The sequence below is a fragment of the Sorex araneus genome, chromosome X (assembly GCF_027595985.1).
Source record: "Sorex araneus isolate mSorAra2 chromosome X, mSorAra2.pri, whole genome shotgun sequence".
Classification (NCBI taxonomy): domain Eukaryota; kingdom Metazoa; phylum Chordata; class Mammalia; order Eulipotyphla; family Soricidae; genus Sorex; species Sorex araneus.
Genome location: NC_073313.1, coordinates 79,377,955 through 79,395,709, shown reverse-complemented (window position 1 = coordinate 79,395,709; position 17,755 = coordinate 79,377,955). Strand labels below are relative to the sequence as shown.

The window sequence follows — 17,755 nt, the reverse complement described above, 5'->3', positions numbered from 1 at the left end:
CCACTGCATCGCGAGGCACAGCGATGGGACCTTGGGTAGCACTCAGCTCTTTAGCTCAGGAAAGTGTAGGAGAAGGGGGATCTTTCTTTCTTTGTAAGAGCTATTTCTTTATGGCTGTGTCTTTGTTGCCTGTGACTCGCAATCGAAAACTTCATACCATCACTGTTTTCTGTGCCTCTGCATGTGTGGGAAGACAAAAAGTGTCTGCCGTTCCGCCTTAATGAAGCCCTATTTTCGTTTGTTTTCTCTTTGCTGAGAATTGATTTCATTTTAGGATTTGGGGTTTTTAGAATTTATTTTGGGGGCTGGAGCAATAGCACAGCGGGTAGGGCGTTTGCCTTGTATGCCACCGACCTGGGTTCGATTCCCGGCATCCCATTTGGTCCCCTGAGCCCTGCCAGGAGTAGTTTCTGAGTGCATGAGCCAGGAGTAATCCCTGTATATCGCCAGGTGTGACCCAAAATAGAAAAAAAATATTTTGTTTGATTGGGGTTCGGGGCCATATGTGGCAGTGTTCAGGGGTTACTTGTGGCTCTGCATTCAGGGATCACTCCCGGTGGTACTCTGGGGATGGTAGGGGATGCTGGGGAGGAAGCCCTGGTTGGGCCTGAGCAAAGCAAGCGCCTTACCCCTTGTCTTATCACTCCAGCTGTAGGTCCCATGACAAGGATTTGACCTTTCACAGAACCCAGATCTGCCCACTTGAATACAAAAATTCTAAATTTGTTGATGTCTGATACTATTACAAAAGAATCTTGATTCTCCTCCCCCCAACCCCCCCCCAAATTAGTAACTCTTCTCCTGGCTGGTACTTTAACTGCCAAGGTCTGTGTGTCAAATTTGTCCCAGTGCTAATGTTTTTGTGGTATTTTATTATCGGGTCTGCTAGCCAGCCACCAGCAGTTCCTCATACCATTTGGGTTTGGCCACTTGGAAAGAATTTACGCAGCTGGTAGGAGTGTTTATAGTATTGTATATGACTTTCTTCCTTCTTTCATTCTTTTTTGGGGGGGTTTTGGTTTTTTCTTTTTGCTTTTTGGGTCACAGCCAGCGATGCCCCTGTGTTACTCCTGGCTCTGCACTCAGGACCATATGGGATGCTGGGATTAAACCCAGGTCGGCCACGTGCAAGGCAAATGCCCTACCCGCTCTACTGTCCTTTCAGCCCCTCTTTTTTGGGGTTTATTTTTAAGTAGGAAACATACCCAGTGGTGCTTAGGGCCTACTCCTGACTATGCTCAGGTATCATTCCTGGTGTTGTTAAGGGGAGCATATGTGGTGCCGGGAGTTTCCTGCCCACATGGGAGAGCCTCGCAAGGTCCCCATGGTGTATTCATATGCCAAAACCAGTAACAAGCTGGGTCTCATTCCCCTGACCCTGAAAGAGCCTCCAATGCAGCATCGTTGGGAAGGACGAGTAGAGAGAGGCTTCTACAATCTCAGCGCTAGGACGAGTGGAGACGTTACTGAGACCGCTTGAGAAATTCGACAATCAACGGGATGATGATGCTGATGATGTGGTGCCAGGGAATGAACCAGGCTCAGGCTCACCTAGCACCTTAACTTCTGTGCTATTTACTATTTCTCCAGCTCTCTCTCTCTCTCTCTCTCTCTCTCTCTCTCTCTCTCTCTCTCTCTCTCCTCTCTCTCTCTCTCTCTCTCTCTCTCTCTCTCTCTCTCTCTCTCCCCCCCCCCTTTGGTACTGGGGATCGAACCCGGGTAAGCAACATGCAAGACAAGCGTTTACCACTGTATTATCACACTGCCCCCCCCCAAATTTTCCCCCTGTCCTTTGTGTTTATATTTAAGGGTCCAACCTACGCAGTCTCCTAATTAGGCAAGAGTTGTGAGGAAGGGATCAGAGGCCTGAAGCGCACGCTTTGCCTGCGGGAGCCCTGCGAGTCAGCCCCTATCCAGCGAGTCAGGAGTAGCCCCGGGCACCACTTCGTGTGGCCCAAAAAAGGAAAGAAAAAAATAGAGTGACTCTGCACCTGTAGGCCCTTCCCTGCCAGGTTCTGCTTATCAGGTATAGTTAATAGCCAGCCAGCCCTGACTCTTAAGGATTTTGTTATTTTTGGAAGTGACATATCTTCAGAAGTCCACCTTTTATGTAACTCTGAACCTTTGTTAAAGGCGGGTGCCATTGCACTGTTTACCGGTGAATCATGGCTCTTCACTTAAACCTGATCAGGGCTCGGCCCCAACTCAGAGGACTGGGGGACCTGGGTTCAAGCCCCTGTGCCACATTGTCACCTGAGCACCACTCGGAGCAACCCAGAGCACAGGACTTGGAGTCATGCCCAAGTGTGACTAGGTGTGGACCTCTTCCCCTGCCAGAAGTCCAAGAAATAAAGAATTCAAAACTTGACTAGAGGGATGGACTGGAGCGATAGCACAGTGGGTAGGGCGTTTGCCTCACACGTGGCCGACCTGGGTTCAATTCCTTCGTTCCTCTCGGAGAGCCCGGCAAGCTACCGAGAGTATCCCGCCCGCACAGCAGAGCCTGGCAAGCTCCCCGTGGCGTATTTGCTATGCCAAAAACAGTAACAACAAGTCTCACAATGGAGACATTACTGGTGCCTGCTCTAGCAAATAGATGAGCAACGGGACGACAGTGCAACTAGAGGGATCTCTGTTCCCACCACACGTCTTCCTAGCCAAGCCACTGCTCTCATGCCCTCTCTATTTCATCACTTCCCACTCTGGGCCACCGCCATGTTCCCAAACACCGTGGATGCTTCCTAACGCTCGCCTTCCTCAGCCTGGTTCTAGGATTTCTTATTTCTCATCAGTTTCTCCTCTTCCCACTCCTTTGCCTTTTCCTTCTGAGGCTTTCCTTTTCTCAGGCTAAGACTTAGACTTTCTTTTTTCCCCATTTGGGGGGAGGGCACACCCAGCAGTGCTCAGGACTTACTCCTGGCTCTGTGCTCAGAGATCCCTCCTGGCACGCTCGGGGACCCTCTGGGGGTGCTGGGTATTGAAGCCAGGTGGGCTGCACGCAAGCCGAGGGCCCTTCCTGCTGTCCCATCACTCCTGCCCCAAGAACTGCCCCTTCTAAAACCCCAGGTTTAGGTCTCAAGGTCTCTTCCCATTTTATTTGCTCCTGGGTACTCTCCTCTGCATCTGCATCTGGTTCCAGCTCTCTCTCTTGCAGGGGTTGGGCCACCTGCAGTTGCGCTCAGGGCTTACCCCTGACGCTGTGCTCGGGGATCAGTTGTGCCTGACAGTGCTCAGGAGATCATACGGTGCCGGGGATCTAAACTGGGCTGGCCACGTGAAAGGCGGGTGCCTTAACCCCTGTGCTGGCTCTCTGTCTACTAACTCAGTACTCTCTCTCTGTCTCTCTACTCTCTGAGCCTCAGCTGTCTCTCGGCTCCCGTTTATCTATGCAGTGGAGAATCCCCACCCTTCCCCCACACCTCTCCATGTTCCAGTTCCCTCATTCACCTGTGCTTGTGTCACAGCTTCATCGAGTTCTCCATGTGCAGCGCTTGAACTGCATTTCCCCCCGTGCGTCGTTCCCCTGTCACTGAAAGGCGTCGCTCAGGTCAGCTGACCCACCCAGCTGCCAAGCCAGGTTGGGTTCCACATTAGTCTTTCACCTCCTTTCCGCCCCGTCTCCCGAGTCACCGAAGCCCTCGCAAAGATAATCTGTTCTTTCCTGCCAGGCCTTGCTTAGACTGAGCCCCTGCTCTTTATACCCGAGTGGCAGTGGCCACTTGGCGGCTGGCCCGTGGACCCTTGTCGCCTTCGTAAACTAGAAATCCGATGGCAAGTCCCGACTGAGAAGCCCCCGATTTCCGTTTGCTCTTAGGATCGAGTCCGGACTCCCTCTGCCGACTTCATCTCACACTGGGTAGTAGCTCGGCCACACGATAGCTTGCAGCTCCATTGAACAGGCTGGCTTCTCTCTCTTCCCTGGGCGGGCCCATAATTTCCCCACGAGAGAAAACAGTCACTTTTGTTTCTGAATTGAGTGACATTAGGGAAGCTGTCCTAATGTCCCTGTCCTTCCTAAGCTTGGTTAGGTACCCCTTCCTTTTTTTTTTCTTTGAAGGGGGTTGGTGATCACATTCCGTGATGCTCAGGGGTTACTCATGGCTCTGCACTTAGGAATCATTCCTGTCGGAGCTTGGGGGACCAGATGGGATGCTGGGACTCGAACCCGGGTCGGCCGTGTGCAAGGCAAAAGCCCTACCTGCTGTGCTAGCTGTCTGGCCCCACACTTTCTGTTTTTTCCCCCAGGATTTTATTTATTTATTTTTATTATTATTTTTTTAGTAAGTCACAGTGAGGGTACCGTTACAGATTCGCACCTTTTCGTGCTTGTTTTTCCCTCATGCAGTGTTCGAGAGCCCATCCCTTCACTAGTGTCCATTCTCCACCACCAATGAACCCAGTATCCCTCCCACCCCCCATCCCATCTCCCATCCCCCCACCCCACCCCGTCTTTGTGGCAGGGCATTCCAGTTTGTTCTCTCTCTCTCTCTCTCTCTCTCTCTCTCTCTCTCTCTCTCTCTCCTTTTGGGTGTTTTGATTTGCAACAGGGCCATTGAATGACCATCGTGTTCAGTCTCTAGTCTACTTTCAGCACGCTTCTCCCTCCCTGCACCTGATCTCCAATCACATCTTACTTGTTGTTCCCTTCTCTGTCTGAGCTGCCTTTTCCCCCAGCATGTGAGGCCAGCTTCCAAGCCATGGAGCCAACATCCTGGTACTTAATTCTACTATTCTTGGGTGTTAGTCTCCTACTCTGTTATTTTATATTCCACAGATGAGTGCAATCTTTCTATGTCTCTCTCCTTCTGACTCATTTTGCTTAACATGATACTTTCTGTGTTGATCCACTTACATATAAAGTTCATGACTTCATCATTTCTAACAGCTGCATAGTATTGCATTGTATAGGTATACCAAAGTTTCTTTAACCAGTCATCTGTTCTCAGGCACTTGGGTTTTTTCCAGATTCTGGCTTTTGTAAACAGTGCTGCAACGAACATATAAGCCACACTCTCTGTTTTTATAAGCCCTTTTGCAGACGTAAATATCACATCATAATTGCTTCTTCAGTCTAACTGGGCTGAGTGTTCCTCACTATGAGCCTCTTTTTATGTTTGAGATGGGAAGAAGGGGCCTGCTTGTCACTGCCTGCCATCTATATATATTAGAACAGTGCTGGCTGCTTAGAGTGAAAAGAGTCAGGCAGGTAACACGTAATAGTGACGGCATATTCTGCAGCGTGGCGTTAAAAGACAGGACCAAAAGTTCGAGTTTGGTCTGCCATTCAGGTCTAGCTGTACTGTGGAGTATTATTTTACCTTAAAAAGAAATATGCAGTCACCAGCCACAGCATCGAGAAACCCTGGACTGGAGTGATAGCACAGCTTGTAGGGCGTTTGCCTTTCACGTGGCCAACCCGTGTTCGATTCCCAGCATCCCAGCATCCCATATGGTCCCCCAAGAACTGCCAGGAGTGATTTCTGAGTGGATGAGCCACGAGTAACCCCTGTGCATCACCGGTTATGACCCAAAAAGCAAAAAAAAAAATGGAGACTGAGCGCTGATAGGCATGGGGTTTCTTTACCAAGCAGTGAAAGTGTTTTGAGGGCTGGAGAGAGCTCAACACACCCAGAACATCCTTCGCTTGTGTTTGATTCCTGGCACTGCATGGTTCTCGGATCTGGTCCCCAAAGAGACAGTTTTTGAAATTCTGTTGATGAATGTACAACTTTGCAAATACATTGAAAGCCGTTGGATTGTATGGTTTAAAGGAATGAAGTATATGGTGTATATTTTATATCTCAAAGCTGTTATTAAAAAGTTTGATAATAACTGATTTATAGTGCCTAAAAGAATAACGCATATTTATCAGCGTGGTACAGCAGGTAAAAAGGTAGCAACTCAAATTGATATCAGAGGACCCTATTCAGGGCATTTGTTCCATGTTTTACTTCGGAAGCAGAGATATCTGTTCAAAAAAGCCCTTTTTCTCGTAGCAATCAATGTACGAATATTAGTGACTTCCCCACTTGCGAAATGTGGCGTGCTTGGTCAGCCCATGTACATTGTCGTTCAACAGCCTTGTGAACTGCTGAGTGGGAGTAGAAAACACTACAAAATTAATCAAATATAATTGGGGGGGACGAAGGGGCTCCCGAGTGGTGCTCAGGAGGCCTAGGGGCTCACTGTGAGGGCACGAGGCTGTGCGGTGCCAGGAATTCCCCGGGCCACCCTGGCGGTGTTCCTGGCGGACCTCCGGGACTGCAGCTGGCAGTGCTCAGGGCACACACAGTGTGTTGCCAGGGAAGGAACCGGTGCCTGCAAGCTGGGGCCTTGTCCCAGCCCATGCCAGACAGCCCCTTGCTGACACGATGGCACTAGCAAGCTGGGACTTCTTGGATCTGCGGACGGGTGATCGAAGGCATTTCCTCATTTTCTTTGACCCTCATCAATCATTCATGCCGCCTGGCTCTAGAAATGCAGTATGTCCTGTTCCTCTCGGGATTGCTTTGCCCTCCCGTGCCTGTGGGTTATATGAATATTGAAGAGGAATCAGATTCGTGAATGTAGTAATGCTTTAAGATGTAACTGCCTTTGGTCTCAAAGTTGCTTCTGAACCGTAAGGGATTTTTGCTGGTCTCCATTCAAAGCTGTGTGTATGTGTGTGTGGGAGGGGCAAGGGATGAGGCGGTGTTGGGTGGTACAAAAGGAGTAGTCTCAGAAAGAACGTAATGTTGTTCTTTTATTTCCAGGTCTGTTGGTGGGCCTCGTGCTTCGGTATGGCATTCACGTTCCAAGTGATGTAAATAACGTGCCCCTGAACTGTGACATCCAGTCAAGTCCAACTACCTTATTGGTGAACGTTAGTGGAAAATTTTATGAGTATACGCTGAAAGGAGAGATTAGTTCACACGAGCTCAATAATGTTCAGGATAATGAAATGCTCAGAAAGGTAAGTTCTTAGTTGAATGGGCATCTTTGAGTTTGCTTTTTAAAGTATCTAGCCCGAGCCAAGTGGTTCTGGGAAGATAAATAATGAACTTTTAATGATGTTTGAAGGAATTGTATGCGGGATCTAAAGAAACAAAAGCAGAGCCCTGAAAGCCAAACCAAAACAAGCCCTGACCCGAATCACCGAATAGAGGCTCCCAGAGTGGGGGAAGGGGACACCCGAAGGGCAGGACGGGGCCCGTGGACTCTGCGGAGGGTACCGGAACTTTGTTTTGAGGGTGGTGGAGGGTGCTCATATACATTTGAAGAGGTGGGCCTAAAACAGTGTTGTAAGCCAACATTACTTCAGGGGGAAAAAAATCAGCCTTTGAAAATGGAGTGAAACCTCAATGTATAGCAATTCTAATAGAATGCAGAGGAGGTGTTTATTCTTTCCGGGTTTTAGTGGGAGTCTCGGGGCTTGAGAGACCTTGAGAGATCCGGCTGTGCCCTGAATCGAAGCTAGGGCTCCATGCAGATGCCCCATCCGTCCCTTTCAGTTCCCTGGCTTTGTCTCGGGTCCTCCATGCATTTCTTTCCCTAATTGAGCTGGACTGCCAGAGCCCGGGGTGTTTCACTCAGTGATGTTTACACTAACACATTGGTGACCACAGGCATTGAGCTAAGTAGGAGTTGTAAGTATTCCTTTCATCTGCAGATGACCCTTCCGACTCGCAGAGTTCTTGGTATCCCGTTTATCGGCTACCACCCGAAGATCTTCCAGTAATATTTCTTTGATACAGACAATCAACACTTCCTTGCCGCCTTTGCTTTAATAGACTGAGCGGAATTGAATCTTGGATTTTCGCAGGTTCACACAGCTTCAGGGGCCCTGGTCAGAGTGTCCCGTAGGGTGTCAGGCTGCGCCCGCCTAAGACTTTACATGGGAGGTGGGGTTGCAGCCGTACTGCTCCCCGGGCCGTTTGTCCTGACGGATTCTTTCTCCTGAGCCTCTCATTGTTTCTACTGTTAGGGCCCAGTTAGCCGGAGAACTGCCATGACAGGCTCTGAGTAACTTAGGCCTCTTTCTAGAACAAGAAAAACAGAAAAACCAGATGCTTTTGTCAGAGATTACGTCCCTGGAATAAGATTAGGTCTCCGGAATGTAACTGCCAGGGAGGTGGGCTGGATGTTGCGGGCCAAAACAACAACAACAAAATAGATGTGGACTCTGTGGGTAATAGAAACTTGCTGAGTAACGCTGACTTGCCAAAATGAAAGTATAAGCGCTGGCTGAACCTAGGACTCGGGGTCCGTGTTGAAAGCCGCCGAGTCGGCTGAGACTTGGCCCCCAGCTAGCTGGAACAATAGGCCTCGCTGTGTGATTGACATTATCGGCTCTGTTCTCTGTCCTTGAGGGGTGGTCAGCTCCAGACTCTAACACTAATAATCTGTTTTGTTGAGCCTTGTCACTCCAAAACGGTTTCTATCTGCCCCTGGCCATTCGGTTTCTGTCTGTTTTCACTGACTAGATAGATGCTTCACTGCAGCCTGTTGGTTGTGTTCCTTGACTATCTTCAGGTAGTTGACTTTGCAGCCCAAGTTCTCACCACCTGTGGAAAACTTCACTTCCCCAAGAATTCTAGTCAACTTGAGCATGGCTCCACGTGTAAACTCTTTGTGGGCATGTCAAATCCTGCAGCCATGTGAGCAGAGCTGGGGAATCATAAAAGAAATGGACTATCAGCCCTAGAAATCGGCATTGGACAGAAACTTTTTATCCTAATATTGTGTACTTTTGCGCTGTTATCTCCGCAAGAAGTCTGTTTCCTCTTGCCAGCGATAATGCCATGCCTCCCTTCTTACATTACTAGTTGGGTTTTTTTTTCCTCATTAAAGCAATGTTATGTTTGGCCTTTCTCAAATATTTTAGTTTTGTGTGTCAGTATTTTTGCATGGTCGGGAGTTCTGGTCACATCCGATGCTCGGAGGATACTCTTGGTTCTGAGCTTGGGGGTTAGCTTAGGGGACTTTGTGGTGCCAAACCTGGGTCGGCCACATGCCGGGCAAGCTCCTTATCCCCTGTGCTCTCTTCAGTTATTTTAATCCCCTCTCTGCAGGAATGACTTAGCCGATTGTTCTGGTTATCCACTTGGCTTTTGATTGAGTAGTGGACCGTCAGCTATCCCATATACAACCTTTCAGTTAGTGCCATAATTTTGCCTTGTGCCAGCTTAACTTTTAATCACTTTCTTCTTGATCATTGGATAGTGTAATGTAAGGTCTTTTTTATTTTATTTTGTAATTTTTTTATTAGTGAATCACCATGAGGTACAGTTACAGACTTACAAACTTTCGTGCTTGTGTTTCAGTCATACAATGGTTGAGTACCCATCCCTCCACCAGTGCCCATTCTCCACCACCAAAGGTTCCAGCATCCCTCCCACCACCCCCACCCCATCCTCTCCACCCCACCCCGCCTCTGTGGCAGCATTCCCTTTTGCGTGCTCTCTCTCTTCTCTCTCTCTCTTCTCTCTCTCTCTCTCTCTCTCTCTCTCTCTCTCCTCCCCCCCCCTTTGGTTGTTGTGGTTTGCAATAGAGGTATTAAGTGGCCATCATCTTTGGTCTATAGTTTACTTTCATCCCGCATCTCCCATCCCAAGCGGGCCCTTCTGAAGCACGTTTTACTCGGTGGTCCCTTCTCGATCTGAGAGATAGAGAAGGGTCTATAAAGGGTCCCTTTTCCCCCAGCATGCGAGGCTGGCTCCTAAGCTGTGGAGTGATCCTCCTGGTACTTGTCTCTACTATTCTTGCATCTTAGTTTTGCATTCTATTACTTTATATTCCACAAATGCGCGCAGTCTTTCTATGTCTGTAATGTAAGGTCTTAAAAGGGAATTCATCTGAACGAATTCTTTGTTTTACAGGTTACTTTTGATCCTGAAGTATTTTTCAACATCTTACTTCCTCCTATCATATTTTATGCAGGATACAGTCTGAAAAGGGTGAGTGCTTTTGCTGTTTCATGTCCTGGGAGCACTCTTTGACAGTTTAGGAACAGGCAATGCTTTCCTGGTTTCCCTCCCTTCTCCTGTATTTTAGATGCTGATATTTATGCCTGTAGGGGGAAAAGGTCTCTTATTTCCTTCAATGAATAATGTAATTAATGCTAGCATAGCAGCCTGGAATAGGCAGCCTTTATTTTTTCAAATAATTGGGGAGTATTCTAACGCAATGTAACTTTTTTTTTTTATCAGAGACATTTCTTTCGAAACCTTGGGTCTATCCTAGCATACGCTTTTCTTGGAACAGCAATTTCTTGTTTTGTAATTGGGTAAGTACATAAATCTTCAGACTCTCTTTAAATGGTAATTTCCCCATGATGCTTATGTAATTGCTGCAGCGTAGTATTCCTGAATGTGTGCAGGGGCTTTTGGTGTAAAATGTATTCACAGACATGAGTTGAATATTTTTAAGGTCTGAGCCTTGCCATATTTAAACGGCATGAACTAAATCCAGGATTAGTCACAGAGTTTGACAGTACATTCATCTTCTTTTAACGTCCTTAAACAAGTTGCATTTCCTCCCTAAAGCCGACATCTGTTTATCGAGCAGGTCGATAATGTATGGCTGTGTGACACTGATGGATGTAACCGGACAACTCGCTGGGGACTTTTACTTTACAGATTGTCTGCTCTTCGGCGCCATCGTCTCTGCCACTGACCCGGGTATGTACATAGGAATGGGACTAAAGGACTTCCTGGACAGTATTTCCCTCTGGTTAGTTGTGGCTGGTGGTCACCCCCGCCATGCGCAGGGACTCCTCTCTGCAGAATGCTCAGGGAAACATGTGGATACAGTGATCAAACTCAGGCCTTTTTTTAAGCTAATTTATAATGAATTTTATTTTGATAATAACACATTTTTTTTTCAGTTTTGTTTATTTTATTTATTCATTTAATTTTTGCTTTTTGGGGGGACCATATGGGATGCCGGGCATGGAACCCAGGTCGGCTGCGTGCAAGGCAAATGCCCTACTCGCTGTACTATCACTCTGGCCCCTAGTTTTATTTTTTTAATTTTTAAAAAATTTAATTTATTAGTGAAGCACCGTGTGGTACAGTAACAGACTTACAAACTTTAGTGCTTGTGTTTCAGTCATACAATGATGGAGTACTGATCCCTCCACCAGTGCCCATTTTCCACCACCAATGATCCCAGTATCCCTCTCACCACCTCCACCCTATCCCCCCACCCTGCCTCTGTGGCGGGGCATTCCCTTTTGCTCTCTCCTTTTGGGTGTTGTGGTTTGCAAGAGAGGCGTTGAGTGGCCATTGTGTTTGATATATAGTCTACATTCGGCGTGCATCTCCCAACCCAAGCAGGTCCTCCAAACACCCTTTACTTGGTGGTCCCTTCTCTGTCTGTAAACTCAGGCCTCTTGAGTGTAAATTCTGTGCTTCCACTTTTTCAGCCATCTCCTCGGTGCCTTATTCAACAATACTTTGCCCTCAAAACACCTCTGGGTATTTCTTTCTGTGAGCTGGGCAATTCCTGATAGGGACTAACCCTGGTACTATACTTTGCAATTACCTTGGAAAATACAATTCATGGTTCTTTTTGGCTCAAGTTTTCCATGTTCATTATTTTTTTCTCTTACTTTATTACATTAGCTTGTTAATGGCTGTTGCTGCTTAAACAAAAGTTGTGAGGCATCTTCTTTAGCACTTCAGGTTGGTCTCTAACCCTTGTAAATAGAAGATGAACTAGATAGTTTAAGTAGCTAATAATTAACACTTTTCAAGTTTCTGGAAAACCAGTTCCTTAGAAATCCTGGTTATTTTTGGTTAGCTGCAGTTTAGAGTAAGAGAAGAGGTTTAAATTAATCTGTGAATTTAATCGTTTATTTTTGGGCTTGGGGACACGCCCACTGGTGCTCAGGGCTTATCCTGGCACTGTTCAGGGCTCACTCCTGGCAGAGTTGAGAGACCACATATGATGTTGGGATTTGAACTGGGGCTCTGCCACATGCAGGTAATCTCCTTAACTGTACTATCTCTAGCCCCAGACTATAGTAGCACTGTAGCACTGTCATCCCATTGTTCATCGATTTGCTGGAGCAGGCACCAGTAACGTCTTCTTTGTTGTTGTTACTGTTTTGGCATATCGAATTAGCCCCAGACTAATAGGTTTTAAATTATTTCCAGAGGCCAGTGTGTGACTACTATAAGCAGAATTTCCCCACGTATTTGGTATTAAGCTAATAAGAATGACAATGATAAAAGGCCCTGTTTTTTGGCTCAAGTATACTCCTAGACTCACACGACAGTATGATTTGGAACTACTGGTGGGCTTTAATTACATTAAGAATTGTTTTATGAGTAGCACAGCGGGTAGGTCCTTTGCCTTGCACGCGGCTGACCCGGGTTCGATTCCCAGCATCCCATATGGTCCCCTGAGCACCGCCAGAAGTAATTCCTGAGGGCAGAACTAGGAGTAACCCCTGTGCATTGCCAGGTGTGACACAAAAAGCAAAAAAAAAAAAAGAAAAGAATTGTTTTATGAGAATTGACCACATGATGATTAAAATAGTTTCTTTTTTAAACTTTTGGTGGGCCACGCCTGGCAATGCTCAGTATTTACTCCTGGCTCTGAGCTCAGGGATCACTCGTGGAAGGATTCAGGGAGGTCAGCTACATGCAAGCCAAGTGCCATATCTGCTGTCCTCTCTCCAGCCCCTAGGAATTTTTTGGTGGGGGGGCATACCCAGTGGTTATGGATTACACCTGGCGCTGTGCTCAGTGGTCACTCCTGATGGGACTTGGGGACCATATACAGCGCCTGGGATTGAACAGGGGTCCCACCACGTGCCTTACCCTCTGTACTGTCTCTCTAGCCCTATAAAGTCGTTTTGATAAGAGCAGAGCTGGAAGGTGAGTTTTGTTTATACCTGGCTAGGCTGTAGTGTTTCTAATGGGCTGAAGTAAACAGCCACATTCAAATTAGGAATTTTGAAAATATGTAGACCACAGAGGCCAGGAGAGGAAGATGGACTGAAGCGTTGGCAGTTACTCCTGGCTTTGCAATTATATATTTTCTGCTTTTTGGGTCACACCCAGTCATGCACAGGGGGTTATTCCTGGCTCTGCACTCAGGAATTACTCCTGGTGGTGCTCAGGGGACCATATGGGATACCGGGAATCGAACCCGGGTTGGCCACATGCGAGGCAACACCCTACCTGCTGTGCTATTGCTCCAGCCCGCGTTGGCAGTTAAGAATGGAAACTCTCTCTTGTACGAAACGCTTGGCTGTGGGAGAGGTTTGTTCCATTTTGCCTTTCGACCGTGCAAGCTGGTCGTGTTCTTTAATTGTCACCTAAAAGTAATTGTCTGCTAAAGGTAGGCTCCTACAGTTCTGTCGGCATTCTTTAGTTTAACTCTGATAACGAAGGGCACCAAAGGAGAATGGTATATACTCTGCTAGAGATGATTGTATTTTTATTTTGAGGGGGAGGACTGGGAGGTGTGGGGAAGGGGACTGTTCCTGGCTCTGTGCTGGGGGTGGGCTCACTCCTGGTAGTTTTCTAGGGACCTAGTGGTGGCCGGGATTAAACCAGGCTCAGCCGCTTGAAAGACGGCTCCTTAACAGCTTCCTTCCCCTCCTCCCCTAGCAGAGACTTTGAAAATGAAGGGAGGTCATTTGGAAGAGGCATTTGCTTGTGTAGTGTGCTATCTTTAAAACTGCAAATCATGTTACTTCCTCAAAGATAACCAAGGCCACCCTGTTAGGGCTTGCAGCTCTAACTTGATCAATATGCAGGTTGGATGGTGTTTGCAAGGACTGTGGTCTGTTTTCCAAGCCCTCTCTTGAAAGCAAGCTCCTTTTCAAAGCCTCAGTGAAATAAGTCAGCGGCACTGCCTGCGTTGCTCCAGCCTTCTGAGTTTGTTTGGGGAAGAAAATTGTTTGACAGGGTCAGGTAAAAAATCCCTTTAAAAAAAAACGAGCCAAAGAGAGCTTGAGGGCAGGGAGCTTGCCTTGCATGTGGCCGGACCTGGGTTTAATCCCCCACATTCCATGTACTCCCCTGAGCACCATCCAGAGTAATTTCTGAGTGCAGAGCCAGGAGTAACCCCTGAGTACTGCCTGGTGTGGCCTGAAAACAGAACAACCTATCAAGTGAGATAGTGGTATTTGCGCTGAGTCACACCGGCACTTGCAACCTGCACTTATTCTAAAATTGTTTTCATTTGATAGAAGCACTAATCATAGATTATTAGTTCTTTTCAAAATTCGGCAGCAACGTTGTTCCCACCCTTTCTCTCCTTTTCTTGGGAAGTTTTGATACCAGTAGGATTCCAACTCAAGTGCTTCGCAGTAGAAACTCCGTCTGTCTTTAGTTTGTTTGATTTTGAATTTGGGGCCTCCCAGCAGTGCTGAGGCCACCACGGCTACCCCCTGCAGTGCTCGGGAGTCATGCGGTACCGGGGATCGGTCCCAGAGCCGCAGGCGTGCTAGACACGTGCTCTTGCCTCTGAGCTATCTACCTGGCCAGGAAATGATGCCTTAGAAATTCCAGGTTTGGGGAGTTGGCATTGAAGAGGCTCTCCGCCTCGCTTATGGTCATCTTCCATGGCTGGAGTTCTTTCGCAAGTGGGTTGTATGTGACTCGGCAGTTAAAGTTATCAATGCACCTTTATCTCTTTGTTTTAACTTTGGGGCCACACTCAGAGGTGCTACCGGCTTACTCCTGGCTCTTTGCTCAGGGACCATTCCTTTTTTGTAAAATTATTTTATTTTATTTTATTTTTATTGATTCACCATGAGGTACAGTAACAGAGCTTTCATGTTTGAGTTTCCATAATACAGTCATCCAACACACATCCCTTCACCAGTGCACATTACCCACCACCAAAATCCCCAGTATCTCCCCTCCCCCATTCTATACCTCCCGCTGCCTGTGTGGCAGATAATTTGCACAGTACTCTCTTTCTTTACTTTAGTTACCTTTGATGTTTCGAGACCAGACGCACCACCACTCATAGCTGCCGAAAAGGCAATGCTAGACAATGTGTTTTGTATTGTTTGTTTGGATGCAATATAATGTCGCGCGCCTCTTCTTGTGGCTCTTCCTCTTGCACACTCTAGGAATTCTAAAGTTTTATTATTAGTTTTAATAACGATCTCTGAAGAGATCGTTGCAGCAAGTTTCTCGGGTCCGAGGTTTGTTTGTGTGTCTCTGGATCCTGGCCGCGTGGGAGCTTAAGTAGATGGTGGCCGGGCGTTGCATCATCTTAGAGTCTCATCCGGGTAGGGGACAGGAGAAGTGCCCACTCTTCCCCTGTCCCGTGACGCCTGGCGTTTGGCGCCACCGCTGCTCATACCTGAAGCTTATCACTGACTTCTAGAAAATGGCGGTCGCCGGCGTTCCTAGGGGTAGGGCGGGGGGACGACACCTACCCCTGTCCGGAGCAGCGCAGTGGAAACAGCCTATTGCAAAGTCCAGGGCCATCTCTATCGCTGTAGCAAGTTGCTCGGGTCCGAGGTTCGTGTGTGTCTCAGGGATCATTCCTGACCGTGCTCAGGGTACCATTTGTGGTACTGGGGACAGAGAGTGGTTGGCTGTGAGCAGGGCAAGTGCCCTACCTGCTGTACTCTCTCTCTGGCCCCTAAGTGCAACTTAAATCTCACCTGGTTTGCTAAGGATTGTCATGTAATTATTTACTAGAAGGAATCTTTGGAGGAGGGTCAGAGAGGTGATATACTGGGTAAGGCACGTTCCTTGCATGGGGCCAACCCAGATTTGATCCCTAGCACCCCATATGTGCTCCCAAGTCCACCTGGAATGATCCCTGACCTCAGTGTCAGGAGAAAGTCCTGAGAATGCCCCCCAAAGCACCCCAAAATAAAAACATAAAATTGGAGTCTTCTTTGTTTGTTTTTTGTTTGTAGGCTTTATGAGCCACACCCAGCAGTGTGCAGGCATTACTCCTGGCTCTGTGCTCAGGAGTGATCATTAGCAGTGCTCAGGGGACCTTATGTGGTACTGGGAGTTCAGACTATTGTCAGCTGCATGCAAGGCAAGCGCCTGACCTCCTACACTATTTCTCTGGCCATGATGGTTTTTCTTTTAACCCCAGCTGTAATAGTCTGATCATTGGCTTTTTTTCTTCTCTTTTTTATTCTTTTTTTTTTAATTCTTTTATTGCTTCACCATGTGGAAAGTTACAAAGCTTTCAGGTTTAAGTCTCAGTTATACAATGCTCAAACTTTTCTCTTTTTTGATCATTGGCTTTTTATGGTAGCTGTAATTCTGCTCAGAAATTTTATGCAAACCAAAAACCAAACTTAAGTTTTCATTTCTGGCTGTCTTTGCTAAACTGTTGTGCTTAAAATTTGCAAGTCAAGTTGAAATGAGTTGCAAAGCTTCAAAGAAAAGTTAAATTGGCAGTAGGGAATGCTTTTTCATTATATTCCTTTTCATTAAGGAGTTTCTTTTCTCTGTAAGAAATAGAGTCTTTATGGAATAGGAAATATGTAAGATGAGATCATTAGCATTTGCATGAAGAATGTAGACCACCTCAGTCCTTAAAAGTTACTTTCAGCTATTTGAATGGACAGAAAGGAGATGTTGCAGGTACACAATTAGGGAAAAAGAAAAATAATTTGATTCAATAAAATTATTGAATCCTGTAAAATTATTGAATGATAAGAGGAATAGTAAAATCACTGAATCTAATAAGAGGGAGTTGATGAAGATTGAATGCTAAGAGGAAGAAATTTATTTTCAGGTAGTGGTTATAATTATCTGTAGCGGTGAATATGTTACACCTGTAATAGTTTAATGTTTCTCTGACTCTTTCTACTTGCTAGTGACTGTTCTTGCCATATTCCACGAGCTCCAAGTTGATGTTGAACTCTACGCACTTCTTTTTGGTGAAAGTGTCCTCAATGATGCTGTCGCCATAGTACTGTCATCGTAAGTATTTGTTTTCTTTTTATACTTACTGAATGTTCGGGCACTAGGGGCCAAAAATCACCTACCAAATTGAAGTGTGTGCATTGTGAGTGGAAATATTTAAATGAGACATTGTTTTCCTCATGAAGAAATGTAAACATACAGGTAACTAAGGGAAGGAAACAATGGTAACCCTGAAAAACAACAGCATAGGAGAGTGGCTTTGATTTTGGGGGGTTTGTTTGGGGGCCATATGGACAGTATTCAGTGGCTCCTCCTGGCTCTGTGCTTGGGGTTTGCTCCTGGTGATGCTCGGTGGACCAGGTAATGCTGTGCCCGTGATCAGACCTTGGCCTGTTGCCTGCAGAACATACGCTCAACCTGTTGGAGTTATATTTTCCACCCCTGGGACAGTGCTGGTCAACTGATCCATGGCCTGGTGTCAGTCTGCTGAAATTCCCTCTAGTCTGAAAAAAAAAAGTTATTGCCACTTGACAACATGGTAAAACTGTGTAGAGTTTTGATTTTTTTGGGGGGTCACACCCAGCGATGCTCAGGGGTTACTCCTGGCTCTGCACTCAGGAATTACTCCTAGCAGTGTTTGGGGACCATATGGGATGCCGGGGATTGAACCCGGGTTGGCCACGTGCGAGGCAAATGCCCTACCCGCTGTACTATCGCACTGGAGATATATGATATTTTGGCGATATTTGATATTTTATACAGCATTATATTCAAAACGTAAAACAGGGCTGGAGCGTGCAAAGGTGCTTGCCTTACCTGCTGCTGAGCCCATTTGCATCCTTGGTTAGTATCCCCATGGTCCCCTGAGCAGCAGGAGTTACCTCGAGCATAGAGCTGGGAATTGG

The 17,755-nt window shown here is 46.8% G+C and overlaps 1 protein-coding gene across 1 annotated transcript in view; it reads left to right on the top strand.

Moving 5' to 3' along the window:
• Positions 1–17,755, top strand: part of SLC9A6 (solute carrier family 9 member A6) — a 91,115-nt gene that overhangs the window by 10,948 nt on the left and 62,412 nt on the right. The window contains exons 2-6 of the mRNA XM_055122177.1: positions 6,753–6,952; positions 9,858–9,935; positions 10,188–10,264; positions 10,546–10,658; positions 16,802–16,907. Of these exons, the coding sequence (XP_054978152.1) occupies positions 6,753–6,952; positions 9,858–9,935; positions 10,188–10,264; positions 10,546–10,658; positions 16,802–16,907 (574 nt within the window). The remainder of the gene's footprint in view (positions 1–6,752; positions 6,953–9,857; positions 9,936–10,187; positions 10,265–10,545; positions 10,659–16,801; positions 16,908–17,755) is intronic.